Source organism: Nelumbo lutea, chromosome 5 (assembly GCF_056320005.1).
Source record: "Nelumbo lutea isolate HS-2025 chromosome 5, American lotus-T2T, whole genome shotgun sequence".
In the NCBI taxonomy this organism is placed as follows: domain Eukaryota; kingdom Viridiplantae; phylum Streptophyta; class Magnoliopsida; order Proteales; family Nelumbonaceae; genus Nelumbo; species Nelumbo lutea.
Window position 1 is genome coordinate 30543497 of NC_142688.1, and position 15901 is coordinate 30559397.

The 15901-nt window shown below is 38.3% G+C and overlaps 1 protein-coding gene across 23 annotated transcripts in view; it reads left to right on the forward strand.

Moving 5' to 3' along the window:
* Nucleotides 1–854: 854 nt before the first annotated feature.
* LOC148851401 (uncharacterized) overlaps nucleotides 855–15901 on the forward strand; it is a 35063-nt gene continuing 20016 nt past the window's right edge. For 5 of the 23 annotated variants that reach the window (XM_088947100.1, XM_088947095.1, XM_088947097.1 and 2 more), the window contains exons 1-8: nucleotides 855–1086; nucleotides 1592–1701; nucleotides 2572–2659; nucleotides 7432–7531; nucleotides 7611–7684; nucleotides 7797–7868; nucleotides 8078–8155; nucleotides 8883–9007. In XM_088947100.1, the coding sequence (XP_088803226.1) occupies nucleotides 1622–1701; nucleotides 2572–2659; nucleotides 7432–7531; nucleotides 7611–7684; nucleotides 7797–7868; nucleotides 8078–8155; nucleotides 8883–9007 (617 nt within the window). In that variant the 5' untranslated portion in view covers nucleotides 855–1086; nucleotides 1592–1621. Of the gene's footprint in view, nucleotides 1436–1591; nucleotides 1702–2571; nucleotides 2660–7431; nucleotides 7532–7610; nucleotides 7685–7796; nucleotides 7869–8077; nucleotides 8156–8882; nucleotides 9008–15901 lie in introns of all 23 variants that reach the window. The other 18 variants (XM_088947117.1, XM_088947111.1, XM_088947112.1 and 15 more) reach the window with 9 other exon arrangements.

Genomic DNA, 15901 nt, shown 5'->3' on the forward strand with positions numbered 1-15901 from the left:
GCAGTGATGGCGGAATAGAGAGTGAAAGAGGAGGGGAGAGAGAATGAGTACCAAATCCGCCATTGCAACTATACTTTGGAGCCACCGATTTTTAAGGCAGAGAATTTAATTTAAAAAGGCAGAGAATTTGTCTACGGAGCCAGTGCTGGATGCTAGCGCCGCCACCGCCTCTGCCTCCTCCCACCTCTAACAATGTTGCCAGAAATGGCAGCACGTGACAGCGAGCGGGTGGAGCTGATGAATGGTTTGGAGGAAGAAGATGAACAGTGTTTTTGCCCTTATTTGATATTATTTAAAAAAAAATTAACTTAATTTTGAATTTTTATTAAAAATATTACTTTTATTGATATTAGAGCCCAAAAATTGCCCTATAATCCTCCAAAAAAATCACATATCCCTTTCCACATTATTTGTAGTAATTTATCTATTTTCCTATGTACAACACCTATGCTGATACGCATGCATATGGCTAGGATCGGGCTTGGGCTCCCTGAGTCCTCCTCAATTGAAGCCAAACAGAACTTGGCGAGGCCCGACTTCCAAAACCAGGACTGAATTGAAGCCCATAAAAAGGCCCAACAGTGATGGGCCATTTGTCATCGCAGATTTGGGTCAGGTCATCGTAGCTTGGAGCCTTGGACTTGTATGTTCACTTTAGTTCGGATCTGCTCATGACATTTCGCGCCTCACACCGATCTTACAGATCGCACATCGAGAATATTTCCTGTCATTTATTATTCAAAAGGAAATGTTATTAATACAAGGTGAAATGCATCTGTGAGGTCGGTGTGAGGAGCAGATCCGAATTCGTTTACCTGCGGAATAGAAAACTTCAGAGACGGCACAACCTATACGATTAATGAAAAGATTCCAATCCAATGATTTTTGCAACGAGATGTTCAATCCTCAGGAATCTGCAATGGCCCATCACGAAACGAAATGGAATCGTAACGGGCGCCTCTCTCTCTGTGCGACGAACCGACGATTGTCGAATTCGAACTTCCAACTCAACGAAACAAATTTCCATCTTACGTGCTAAACGGAGGAGACTAGGCTTCTGCTTGAGTACGTCTGTATTCGTATGCTGTAAGTAAGCTCAGACGTTTTATTGATAATCATTGTTTTTTTTCTTCCTTTTCTTCCTTCTGTTTTTCTTCTTCGTTTCTTGAATGTCCAAATTGTGAATTTTGGTGATCATCTTTATGGAATCTGTCATTGCTTGAAAAGAAAACCTAGAATGGAAACAGCGAATTTATTGTTGCGTTTCGTGAGCCTTGGCGTTCGCTACAACCCTAAATACTTTCTGCAATCGAAACTGGGAATCTGTTTCCTAGCTTTCTAAGTATTTCGTCGAAATTCAATTGGTTTGTAGTAGAAATCAATATATGAATCACGGAAGGTTGTGATTCTAGTTGAAGAGATTTCGGTTAAGTAGGTATTTTTAACCTTTTTCTTAATATTTAGTGATTTGTTGCAATGTTTCAGACAAAGATTGATTTTTTTTTTCTTCTTTTGGTTTAGTGGTTCTTATTTAGTATTTTTATTTTCGTTCCTGAGGGATTTTGTTCCAAACTACTAATTTGTCTTCTAGGTTTTAAGGAAAGTGTAGTAAAACCAGACAATGACCAGAAGAGCCAGTAGCTGTGCTATATGCGAGAATTCAAATCACGCTTCAATATGTGCTATGTGCGTTAATTACAGGTAAGATTTCTCGAATCATGTATTTAGTGCTGTTTGATGGTTCACATCATTGAATATTACTTTTTGACGCCACCATTGAATAAAGTTTATTAGCTTGGAGTTGAGATGAATACAATGAGGAATGCTTATCTTGTCATTGTGAGACATGTTATCGCAATTCACAGACCGGATATTGGCCGGTTTTGCATGGATTCTTCTAACCGGCACTCCATCAATTCTTGATTAACACTTTTGACATAACTTGCTTATTTCAATTATCAAAAAAATAAAAAAAAACATAACTTGCCTATTTCTCATAAGTCATAAATGAACGGCTAAAATGCACAATTATGCCATTTTTTTCTATAAACTGTTATTAGGAAACAAATACAAAGTTGTAGACATTCTATATAAAAGTATAAAATGTTAGAACTTGAAAAAATATGAAGTATTTCAATAGTTTATACTTTTATATGGATGTTTCTGTGAGTCATTTTTATTTCATCTTGCCGAGTCAGACTCCTGAACATGTGTTGGCTTCTAATTACCATGTCTGTGTCCATGCAAAGGTGATAGATCATAGATCTATGGATCTCAAACTGAACTAAATGTTAAATAAGATTTTAACATTGAAGTTGTGAAATCATTTGTAATCCTTTTGGCACTGATACAAAAGAAAGAGATAAAATTGGAAGAAGCCTTATTTAATGGTCCCCTATATTGGGCTATTTTTATGCTAATAATGGAATGTGCTCAGATACTTTATTTCTGTCAATTGTTTAATGTTATTTTTTCCTTCCACACAAGTAAAGTTCTAACGAGATACAAGAACAAAAGGCACTTTTTTGTCAGTGTCTACTGACTACTTTTAAAATGCTCTCTTATTTGCAGATTAAATGAGTACAATACAGCATTAAAATCATTGAGGAGTGTCCGCGACTCCCTGTATTTGCGATTGAGTGCAGAACTTGAGGCAAAGGTTAGGCATATATTTTACTGCATACAAGTATCTTGACTCACTTTTCCTCCTTGTTATGCATTAGTTTTATTGCTATTACCTCTTATCCAGTTATGGATTATGTGTTAATGAAACAAAGCATGTAAGTATGTAACAAGGTCCAGACGGTTCTCTTGTGTAATGTGTTTAAAGTCAGAGGGTCTCTATCTGCTGGTTAGATTGTTTAGCAAAGAAGGCTAACTGAAGAAGGAATATTCCAGTGCAAGATTGGACTGGGACCCAAATTGACTCCAGACTTTTCTCTTGCTATCTTTATTAACGGGAAAAATTTGAGCCCAAAAACTGTTGCTACATGATCAGAATAAAGCCTTATTTTTGGGTAAGTATTAAAAATATAAAAAATTTTAACAACTAATATTATTTGTCAAGGACACTGAAAAAAGGTGGTGTGCGGAGCTGGTTTGAATTGGAGGATGGAATGGGTGGCCAATCTAAAGGGTCTCCTATTCAATGAATGGCTTGGATTGGCTGCATCATGTTTCCACATGGAAGAAACATTACAGGTCACATTGGGAAGCTCCCTACTTGACCTAACTAATAAATTTTTTTATTGGTAACCAGAAGCTTTATTAAATTAAAAAAATAAAAGAAAATAATGATTTACAGTAGCCTGTGCCAAGCACCCCTCTTCCATTGTTACTTTGTTAGCCTAGTCCCTAAGTTTAAGCAACATTTTCTTGCTTATATTTCATCCCTTTTGGGGAATAACCACCCAATGCATATTTTTCATGTTTATTTTTATCCCTTACCTTAGCGGCTTAGCTAGTGCATCAGATAGGAATACATTTTGTGTTTTAAAAGCTGGAAATTCAGATAAATTTCCAATGGTTCTCAAAACTTGAGGCACAAAGTGAGGTTCATGCTTGAACGAATTGAGGTGCTGCTTATAAAAAAGAAGTAAAGAAACCGTAATATATAACAATATGCAATTCTAACTTCTAAAAGAAATAAAATCTTGTTTTGTTGCCTTGTAGGTTTAAGTCCTATATAGTCTAGTCTTAGGGGTAGATTCGAGCTGATCCAAGCCGAATAGTATGAGGTTCGAGCTCGGTTCGCCAAGGTAGTACGAGGCTTGAGCTCGGTTCGAGCTAGAACTTTGTGCTTGAGCTCGGTTCGAGTCAAAAACTCGTAAGCTTGAGCTCGACTTAAGAAAAATGTTTTATAAAAATAAAAAAGTTATATATTTTTATTTGATATTTAAAAAATTAAGAATTATAATAATTAGTTATTATTATATATAAAAATAAAAATTATATATATAATATTTATAGGCTCGAGCTTGGCTCGAAGCTCGGTTGAAATCGAGCAAAGCTCGAGTAGCTCGTGAAGAGATCAGCTTGTGGCCACCCCTATCTAGGTCATTTAAACCCTAAGAAATCAAACAACAATGTAGTAAATTACTTATTCAAACATGAAGTTTAGGGGGTTAATTTATCAAAACATAGAAAAAGTCTAGGATAGGCACACCTAGAAAGTGAGTCTTGCTTGTGACTTTTTACAGCGCTAATATATGTGTTTGTCACTGTGTATTTAGCAAAAGATGTAGATCTTAATATTTGAGTGTTTATTTTTTTGCATATTGTGCATTTAGTGCGTGTCTCTTTAAAGCCCAATATCAATTTGAGTTTCTAGTTGGGTGATTGTGGATCTCTCTTATTTCCTCAACAAAGTTTACTGAGTCCAGCATTGAATTCTCACCAATGATTAGTGAAAACATCATTAAACCAATAAAGGTCTAGGGCCAAGTTTGGGAGTGCTTAAAAATAAGTGCTTATTTGAATAAGCACTTATTTTGGGCCAAGACCACACCGATAAGCACTTATTGGCATTTGGGAAATAAGCCTGAAATCAGTGCTTATTCAAGATGCCCAAAATTCTAGCTTATTTTTAAGTGCCTATACAATAAGCACATATTTGAATTTTCCTTCCAAAACACTCCCTGATTATATTTCAAAATGCCAATAAATAGTGCCCTTTGCTCCATAGTTTTCAAGGTGCCTAGGTGAGGCTAGGCAACAGGGGGTGCCTTGTCGCCTAGTCGCCTAGGCAATGGATTTTTTTAAGTGAAAAATACATATTCTAGGTAGTTCCCTAGGTTCCATAACCATCTTTCCTTAATAACTATTCATAATTTTCATAAAAAAATTATAAACTTCATGTTTATGTCTAGAAAATCAACATATTTATGAGAACTGAACCATCTTTCCTTAATAACTATCCAGAAATTTCAAAAAATATGGGGACTGAACCCCTATTTTTTGTTATAGGAAAAGAAGAAGAGATGTGTTGATTAGACGAAACTTTAAGTTTTTCCCTTACTTATTGGTTCAAATTCTGAAGCCTTTGAGGGTTCAATACAGCAGTTAGCAATGTTTGTGTTGATTAAACCCTAACAAATAAGAAAATAATAAAAAGAAAATAGTTTATAAACACAAAAAATGAATACTTTTGTTTAATAATGTCTATTTTATAATTATAATCTCAAAATAGTAACAATATAAAAGTATTTTATAAGACAGTATACAAAACTGCTAGGCGACTGGGCGAGGCGAGCCTCCAAGGGCGCCTTGTCACCTAGGTGTTGCCTTGACAACTATGGTTTGCTCGAACAACATAGAGTTTTCTTTCTCTATTCGGTGAAACTTTCTTCTCTACTCCATGTCACAACCAGGTTGGTTAACATTCGTATCTACTCTATTTTTTCTCCATTTTCTAATCTTCAACTGAACAACCACTACATTTTCTCAAAAAAAAAAAAGAGCAACCACTACGTTCATTTTTTCATGACTACATTCGTTCAGCTCTGTTTTTTTTTCTTTTTTTCTTGAAAGAAGGTAAAGTATGATTGTATTAATATACGGTCCTGTGTACAAAGAGAAGCTGTACAAAATGAAGGACCTCAAAAAAAAGGCCATCCTCAAAAAAGTATGATGAGATATACTATCTGTAAAATCATTATGTATAGACATCCAACTTCTCAAAACCTCTATTGCCAAGTTAATGACCTCAGCTTCAGTAGTAGATTTTTCCTCAAAAATCATGTTGTTCCTTTCTGACCACACAGCCCACATAACTGGCAACTGCCAGAGGGATGGAAGCCCAGCATAACTTTCCTTTCTTCGACAGCCCCTGAATATGCCACTCCTCTAGCAGAGCTCTAGCTGAGGCTTGCATGCACCAGCTTAGATTTAGGGATTTGCAGAAGTGTGACCATACTACAGAACCTAACTTGCAATGAAGGAAGAGATGCCCAGAGGATTCCATTTGCATATTGCAAAAACAGCATCTCCAATCTGGCAGATTAAGACCTTTATTTAGCAGAATTTCTTTGGACAGACACCTCGTTTTTTTCCCCCTGTAAATACCAGTTTCTTCTTCTTCCTAAACGTTGGGGATTTTCCAAGCTTGTACATCCAGTTGGTGAACATTCTTCTTGATGCGACACTCTTTAAATTTGTATTTTTAAATGAATTAGTGCTCATTGGAGAAAAAAAAACACTACCAAACACCCAATATAAATAAGTGCTTATTTTTTAAAACAAGCACTTGAAAAAGCTGGGTGCCAAGTGCAAATAAGTGTTTAGTTGAATGAGCACTTGTTTTGAAGCACTTATTTTTCAAGTAAGCACTCCCAAACTTGGCCTAGATTTGATCCTAAGTACATTCTATTATGAAGTTCCCCAATATTCAGAATTTCCTAATTCAATAGTTTGTCCTTTTGTGCCAACTGCCAAACCACATGCTAAAATACCTTAACATTAAGTTTCCCTGAACAAGTCTTCATCTCTTTCTTTTTGACAAGTAAAAGGAAAATTATATTTGAGAAAAAGAAAAACTTGATACAACCTCCATCAACAAGTTTTCATCTTTCATCATACCAAATTCCATCCCAAAACTCCACTTAGAGCCATTGCTTCCTGAATTTTCATGATTTTTTCCCACTAAGTAGTCTTTTTGTCCTTAAGTCAAACCTACTAAGAATTCTATTAGTTGCCCTTTAAATCCATTATAACCTACTTACAAACGTCCACTGAAAACTTCCAACCGAGGACCTACTTTTCTCAATTTGAAACTTTTCATGGTCTTGGGACAAGTTTATAGTGTTTGTAGTGAAGCCCCAAGAACCTTCATAAGACAACCTATCATACCTTTTCACATTTATCAGTAAACCTATTTAACCCTTATTCCTAACTTTACAAACCCATCTTGAGTTAATGTACCCATATTAAAATTGTGTTGATGTCCATACTGCTCATCAGTTTCCTTCTTTTTACTCAATAGGCTTTAGATTATCCCCTGTTTAGAGACCTACAATTGCTAAACAAGAAAACATTTTTAGAGTTACTGTTCTCATTTTTGTCATTTTGATTGATGAACCTCATATTATTAAAATCTTGCTGAAAAGTTTAACAATGAGAATTTATTAGGAGTTCCATCGCTATTGAAAAATTAGTTAATGTAGTATAAGGTGAAGAAAAAGTAATATATCTATTTTATCTCTTTAGTAAAAAGTTTATGTGTTAGCTGATCTCAATCTTTCAGTCCATTAGATTCATGTTTGTTGGTCTTCTTCTAGTTTGTTCTCCTTAGTCCTTACCTATTTCCTGGTTGCTGCTGCTACCATGCCATTCTGTATAACTTATAGAAAAGCTATTTTATTCTTTATTATTTTTTATATTCCAAGGTTGTCATTTTTATTATTAATGTTACTGTTTCCCTGCTTCACTCACCAGGGTAAAACGGATGACCAGATCAATTGGAGAGTTCTTCAGAATGAGAAACTTGCAAGATTGAGGGAGAAGCTCCATCTTGCAGAGAAACAACTACTGCAAAGTTGGTTTCCTTATAAGCGTTGTTCTTTGTTGTCTAGTTGTACATTAGCACAAGTTTTACCAGTTGATAATTTTTGTAGGGAAGGCTATGCTTCAAAATATGTCTAATGATTTAAAGGTTAGATATGAGATGCTTGAATCAGCTCAGTGCACGGTAGTACAATTTCTGACCTTACCATTTTCAATAGACTTTAGAGTTTTTAGTTATAATCTCCAAGAGGTTGTTTTATTGTGTAACTTACATATGTTGGTCATTTTCAATGCAGTTGGAAAAGAATCGTGTGGAGCAGATAGAGAAGTTCTACCCAAACCTTATTTGCACTCAAAGCCTAGGTCATGTAAGAATACTTTTCATATTAAGCTCTTTTTTTATGTCTCTTCTTTGGAATTGAAAGTTAATAAATTTGTCAATTTTTTTTTATCCCATTTGTCCTGTCTGACTGTTGTTTTCTGAGGCTCATATAAACCATGACTTGTCTATCATTGTTAATGTTTGAACAATTGGATGCACTGCAGATTAATACTTAAATTTTTGAATGCATTGCAGATGGCCATTACCTCTGAACGCCTTCACAAACAGTCAGTAGTTATAAAACAGATTTGCAAATTGTTTCCACAACGCCGGGTAAGCACTTAGTGAACTCTTAATGTATCTTCAATTTAACATGAAACCGTCTTTTTTATTTTTTTATCATCAACCATATTTTCTATATAAACCCCAGTGATGACATAATTATGTAGATATATTCTTTTTAAATGCTATTTCATATTGATCTCAGCATGATCTGCATTCGTCTTCCTCTATATTTGAGGTGGATTGGCTGATTCTGATGGTTGTTATATAGGAAACCCAAACCATTATGGGATTGGGTTGGTCATTTTGGATAGGAACAGAATTAACAAAAAAATTAATTTTTTTTCTTTGTAATAAAATTTAAAATTTTATTCGTAAAATTCTATTGCCTAGGCAACTAGGTGCTCACAGTCACCCAGAATTGCCTATATGCCTTGACAACTATGTATTAACTTGGGATTTTCTGATTACCCTTACACTGATACTTATTAAACTTTTAGTCATAGATCCAGTACCAAAGTATATTTACTCATAGATCAAAGAGGCCTTCAAGGACCTTGACAAATAACTCATAATGATATATGATTGCTATGTTTACCAGACTATGTAGTGGCATATCTTTTCCTGTTTTCATCAAGCATAGGTGGTTGTCCCTTTAATATTATGTGCTCTTACAAGTTAATGTTGAGCCATTGTTGCATGGTTTAGATGGCATAAGGAGCTATGTGGAAGTCATTGCTGCTAGGTATCTTTGAGTAAGATGTGATTCTGTTTCCAGGTGAATATTGATGGAGAGAGAAAAGATGGATCTAGTGGTCAATATGATCAAATATGCAATGCTCGCTTACCAAGAGGTCTTGATCCCCATTCTGTTCCACCTCAAGAGCTTGCAGCCTCCCTTGGGTAATTTCGCTTACTTGAAATCTGGTCATCCCTTTTTCTGAAAATATAACTTTTAAGTTTCTTGGGGAGGCCTTAGAGTTTCCTAAGTCATGCACCGATGTGTTCTTTCATGCATTTCCTGTGCATCTTTTGGTTAATTTCAAAATTTTATGCCTTAATATTGGTAAAATGGATTGGTAGTCTGGTGGTGAGATTTTTGTGTGATCCACTGATTGGACATATGCAGATATTTTCTACATTATTACTGTCTGGGTTCTGCTAACAGAAGCCCAAAGGTTAATACATGCTTGATGTCATTACTCATTATCAACAATGGATATTTCTTCTTTATTAGTATGGAAAAAGATATTTCTTCCTATTGAGATTCGGGAGTTGCATCTTTTTGAGAAAATTTAACCAAGATTTATTGAGAATAAAAGGGGGGGGGGAACCCCTGCAAGTTACAAAGGAGGAAGCTTGCCACTATATAGATGCTCCAAATACACACCAAATTTAGCTAGGCCATCTGCGGTATGATTGCAATCCCTAGGAATCCAAACTAAGTTAACATTCAATCCATCCAAAGAATCCCAAGCTTCAGTCGGATAGTGATAAAGTCTCCAAGGGCCCCCTTTTTTGTCTCTTAACCATTTTATTGTATTTTTTGAATCACCTGCAATGATCAAATTCTGAATACCCAATTTCTTAATTATCCTGATTCCGGTGAGAGCAGCCGTCACTTCAGCCTTTGTGGAGTCGGCCTAACCGATTGGGCCACTAAAAGTCCAGCAGATATTGCTCCTTTCGTCCCTTACTGTACCACCAATACCTGCAAAGCCTGGATTGCCTAAGGCACAACCATCAAAATTAAGGATTATCACACCTTCACTGATGGAAACGGGATGCCTCAAGGGAGTTTGCTGAGGATGACGCAGAAACAGAAAGGGGTGAATATTTCTGATAATATCATTGACTGAAAGTCCTTTAAATAGATCTGAATTCACCGACCAAAGGATGCAAAGATAGGTAATATCTGAGATTAACTCCTCCAAGGTTCTGTTTTTATTGTCAAAGATACGGGTGTTTCTTTCACCCCAAATGCCCCACATTACTGCATGAGGCACTGGTTGCCAAAATACCTTACCCCTTTTTGCTAAGCCCTATTCCTTGCCATTGGTTCAAGTTGTCCATAATGTGTTTTGGAAAAGCCCAGCTGTACCCTGCCATATTCAAGAAATGGGGCCATATCCTTTGAGTGAAGCTGCAATGAATAGGGATTTGATCTGCAGATTCACCCTCGCTGAGACATAAAATACAAACATGAGGAGAAATGGAGTGTCTTCCCGAAAGCTTTTTTTGAAGGAGATCACAGGTATTAATTTTCTGGAGACAGGCTTCCCATACAAAGAAGCAAATTCTTGAGGGGATGTGGCTGCACCAAATTTTCTTGTAAGGAAAAGAGGGATGCTGATCTTCAGCAGTCAAAGCCCTGAACATAGACTTAGAAGAGAATTCGCCATTTGGGTGAAGGGTCCATATACTTTTTTTTGATAGATAATGATAATGAAAATTTTATTAAATAAAGAACTAAGTATTCATCATACAATTCCCCACAAAGAGGTGCGAGGTGCAGCCTCCAAACTACATCATAAAGCTTACAATTGAGCCCAAAAGAGTTGATTCCTATGTACTCCTTGTTTAGCTAGAAGGTCTGCCAGCCCATTTGCCGATCTTCTTTCCCATTGAACTGTGACTGAAATATTTGAAGTCAGCCACTTAAATCTTCTCAAAGCCCCCTTGTATGGCTAGGCTGCCGTCTCTGGTTCTTTTAGCCATCCAATAACCAATTTGGAATCACCTTCAATCATTAAATGCTCCACTGCCAACTCTCTTGCATATTCTGCTCCTTGTAACACAGCTTGGAGTTCTGCATTTACAGTCTCCCCACCCTATAGGACCAGAAAATAGAGCTACAATCTGACCCTCATCATTTCTGAAGACTCCCCCTATTCCAGATGGCCCCAGGTTGCCCAAACTACTACCATCAAAATTTATCTTAATGACACCTGCATTAGGAGGCTTCCAATCCACCACCGGCTTGCTTCTGATTGCAGAACTTTTAGCTAGTTGTTCCCAATTTCTCCTTATGTAATCGAAAGTGTAGGTGGAAAACAGATCCAAGGATTTTACCCAACTTATGGCCCTGCATAAGATACTTTCTAACACACATGTTTGATCCCTCTCCTTGTCATTAAAGATTCTAGCATTTCGTTCCTCCCACACAGTCCACACCAAAGCAGCTCTAACACACCTCCACAAAACTCTTCCTCATCTCTTTAGCCACCTGAAAGTTGTAGGATAAAAAAGATTGCAAATCTACACCGGTTCTGTCCACCTGCACCCAAAAAGATCAAAAAGCTTTTCCCAAAGGCCTACAACAAAAGGGCAAGTGATTAGAATATAGTAGCAACTTTCCTCGTTAACTTTGCATAGGGTGCACCAGTTAGGAGAGATACAAAGACTAGGTCTTCTTTTTTGCAAAACATCCAAAGTGTTGATTTTCCCGAGGGAGACTTCCCAACAAAGGGCTCCAACTTTAGGAGGGACAGGTTTAGACCAAACTTCCTTGTTATGAAAAGGTTGAGGCAATGGAGAGGAGCACAAGGAAGCAAAGGAGGCACAAAACAGGAAGAATACTATGAATAACCTTCCATGGGGATTTCAGCGTAGCATGCTGAGATACACCAGCATCCCATCCATTGTCTGCAACACCATGCACACTCCTTACCACTTTATGCCAAAGTCTCTCCCTTTCTAGAGGTCACCTCCATAGCCATTTACCTAATAATGTTGTATTTTTCTTCCATAGATTGCCTAATCTCAATCCCCCTGCTCTTTCCTCCTACACACTAATTTCCACCTAACCACATGATCCTTCCTCCCTTCTCCTGACTCCCACAAGAAATCCCTCATGACTTTCTCTACCTTCAAAATCACCTTTTGTGGCATTCTAAAGACAGATAGAAGGTAAGTTGGCAAGTTCGCAAGAGTAGCTCTAATTAAAGTGATCCGACCTCCAAGGGAAATGTAGTTTCTCTTCCAAACTGCCAGCTTCTTTGTGCATTTTACTACGATCGAATTCCAAAAACTTCCTTCTCTTGGATTATCTCCTAGAGGCATACCCAAGTACTTCAAGGGCCAACTAGATATAAGGCAACCTAAGGACTTTGCTACCTCACTCAATTCCTCCATCTCCAAATTTACCCCCACTACACAACTCTTTTCAAAATTGACCTTCATCTTCGACATACATTCAAACAACTTTATTACTCCTTTCAAGTTTCTAGCCTTTGAAGGATCTCCAGACTCACAAAAAATGGTTGTCATCCGCAAATTGCAAGTGTGACACCACAATACCCTCTCTTCCTACCCTCCATCCTCTAAACATATCCAACCCATCAGCTCTCGAAATGAACCTACTAAATACATCAGCTACCAAGGTGAAAAGGAAAGGAGAAAGAGGATCCCCTTGTCTCAACCCTCTAGAGGCTGGAAAGAAGTCTCTAACCACTCCATTAACTAAAACTGAAAAATGACAAGTTTCTAAACAAGCCTCAATCCAGCCACACCATTTCTCTCCAAACCCAAAATTCCTCAGGGCTTTCAATAGAAAAGACCAATTGACCATGTCATACGCTTTCTCCAAGTTCAGTTTACATACAAAACCTTTCTTCCCCCTTCTCTTGAGGTCCTCCACACATTCATTTGCTATCAAGATTTGATCTATGATCTGTCTACCTTGAATAATGGCCCCTTGTGATTGGCTTATTAAAGTTGGCAGGGCTAATTTTAACCTTAACGACAACACTTTGGCCAAAATTTTATAAATGCTAGTCACTAGACTGATGGGTCTAAAGTCTTTCGGTTGAACAACCTCTCCCTTTTTAGGGTTCAAAGCCAGGAAGGTGGAGATGATCCCTGGACTTATAAAGTGAGACTCCGCAAACTCCTCAAATACTGCCAACATATCTAACTTGATGATATCTCAACAATTCTGAAAGAAAGCCATAGTGAAACCGTCAGGTCCAGGAGCTTTAGGTCTATCCATTGAAAACACAACTCCCTTTATTTCTTCCAATTCAAACTCCTTTTCCAACTGATTTGCCACCTCTGAGTCTAATCTAGGCCACTCTAACCCGTCCACTCTAAGCCTCACATCCCCCTGTCTTTTGTAAACTGCCTTGAAATGATTCGTGAAAACATTAGCAGTCTCCTCTTGATCATCCACTACTTCATCATTAATCTCTAACTTTTCCACGAAGTTTTTTCTCCTTCTTCCATTAGCGATTGTGTGGAAAAATTTAGTATTACCATCCCCTTCCTTAATCCATTGATGCCTTGATTTTTGTCTCCAACACATCTCTTCTTTTAGCACTATCTCTTCCAATTCCTTCTTTAGATTCCATCTTAAGGTCCTTTCTTCTTCTGAGAGAGAGTTTTGTCCTTTTTCATCTAAAAGTTCAATATGGGAAATAACACTTAATTTCTTCTCCTCCACTCTCCCGAAATGCTCCCTATTCCACTCTTTAATTTTACATTTTAGCCTATGAATTTTCTTGTGAAATTTGACACCCCTCCCAAGGGTACCCACCACTTCTTCACTCCACCACTTTGACCTTTTGGGTAAAGTCTGGATGTGTTAACCACATATGTTATAATCTGAAAGGTTTAGGCCCACTCAGGAAATTCCTAGTTCCAATGCTTATCGGCCAATGGTCTGAAGTGACTCTTGGCAAGGCCCTAGCTGATAGACCTAACCAATGCTCTCCCCAATCTGAACTAAAGATGAACCTATCCAGCTTAGAGCATCTCAGGTTAGATTATAGGTTGGACCAAGTAAAAACAGCTTGTTGGAGGGGGATTTCTAACAAACCACACTCATTAATAAACTCATTGAATTTTCTCATGCTAATTGTGATCACTTGATTGGGGTTATTGGTCTCATTTGTAAACCTAATCACATTAAAATCCCCACCTAAACACCACGTACCCTCCCACAAACCCCTTATTATCATAGAGCTCTTCCCACATTTCGCCTCTCTCTCCATATCTATTCGGGCCATAGACATTCGTCATCACCTAGGTAAACTCTTCTCCTACACCCTTAAATTTCAAAGAAACCGTAAACCGACCTATTAGCTCTTCCATTGGCTCCACTACCTCTTTCCTCCACAAAGTCACTAAACCTCCTGAAGCCCCGCTGGATGGCAAAAAAGACCATCCTACTCCTCTAGAATACCACACACTTCTTACCCATTAACTGCCTCTTTTGTTTCTTGAAGCAAGACTATATCTGGGTTTTCCTTTCTAATCAAATCCTTTATTATCCTCCTTTTCCTAGCACTACCCAACCCTCTGACATTCTAGCTCAGTATCTTCATTGGATTACTTAGATTTCCACCCTAGACACCACCATCCCTTACTTGGTTCCTTTCCTTCTTTCCCCCCTTGTACTGAATTCTAAGTCTGCTGCCACATCTGATTTTAATCATTCTACCTCCGAAAGCTTCCTCTTTCTTGGATGATCTTTTTCCTTCTTTCCCTTCTTTCTGGAATATACTATGACACTCACTACTTCTTTCAACTTCAAGCCCATCTCTTCAGCCACTTGATTCATTGGTCACTTCCCTATTCCCTCACCCTCATTCCTTTCCTTCCCTTTTCTCTGGCTAGCCTCCTGTAGATTCACATCTTCTTCAATGTATCCAACTTCTGCATCCCTCCTAGTCAGCTCCTCAAAGGAATCAAAGATTAAATCCCAAATTTTATCACCTTGTGCCTTCCATTCAGCTTCCATACTCCCTCCATTAAACCAATTTTCCTTATCTCTAACCAGAACCTGCTGGATTGTGGCAGACAATGGAAGGGTCTGGATGAAATCTGTTGCACTCAAAGAAGGCCCATTAGTATTCTTAAAATCAAAGACTAACATACCTGGAGAGGATGGTTTTGCTGAAGGACTTCCAAAGAAAGTTTTTGTCTTGGGACTAAACCTACAAGAACCGGTTTCCGGAGGTTCGGTGTTAGACCGAAGTTGAATGGGCGGCTGAACTTGAGAAATCGGTGCCCCCTTACTGGTTACACCCCTACTTTGCTTAGAAGAACAGTTAGAAACCAAAACCGCAACACCCTGCACCTGTTGAGACCTCGAGATAGCTTCCGGATCCCCCAGGCTGTGTCCAATACCTAGGCTGGTTGGCATTTCTTCTTCCCTACCCGCCTACAAGGCGGCTTCAGAGGTGATGATAACAGTCCCACCGTCATCTTTTTTGCCTTCATCTTCTTCCAAGAAAAGCAGCTTTGTGTCAAAACTTTCATCCCCTCGAAACCCAAGGGATTTCTCTGGCTGAATACTCCCAATACTTGAAGTTTCAGATTCGTCAAACTCAGAATCTTCCTCACTGAGTTCCAGAAAATCGTCCTCCTTTGCTACACCCTCTGTTAAACTGGCTCTCTTGTTTCTTGGATTACGTCTTTCCGGCGAGCCTAGCTCCGGCGCTGACACAGGTCTCCACTGCAAAGAGCTGAAACTCCCATGACCTCCCCTCCCCGCGTCCTTTCGAATTGGAGAGGTCCATCATCTGTCCCTTTAGTTGGCCCACGTGACCACTTAAGTGGTTACATGACTTAATTTTAAGGGCTGGCTGGGCCAGACCCAAACACTCCTTTAAGGACCTGTTGACAGTCAGCCTTTGAAATGACTCGGCCCACCCCAACTGCCCTCTTCTGGGCTGCAATAATCCCTTGTGCCCACGTGGGCCCACCCCACTTGCCCTCTTTAGGTTCATTAGAACAACTTTCCCTGTGGCTAAGACAAGTTCCCTCTCTACTTGTGCCCATGTGTCCCTTTACTCT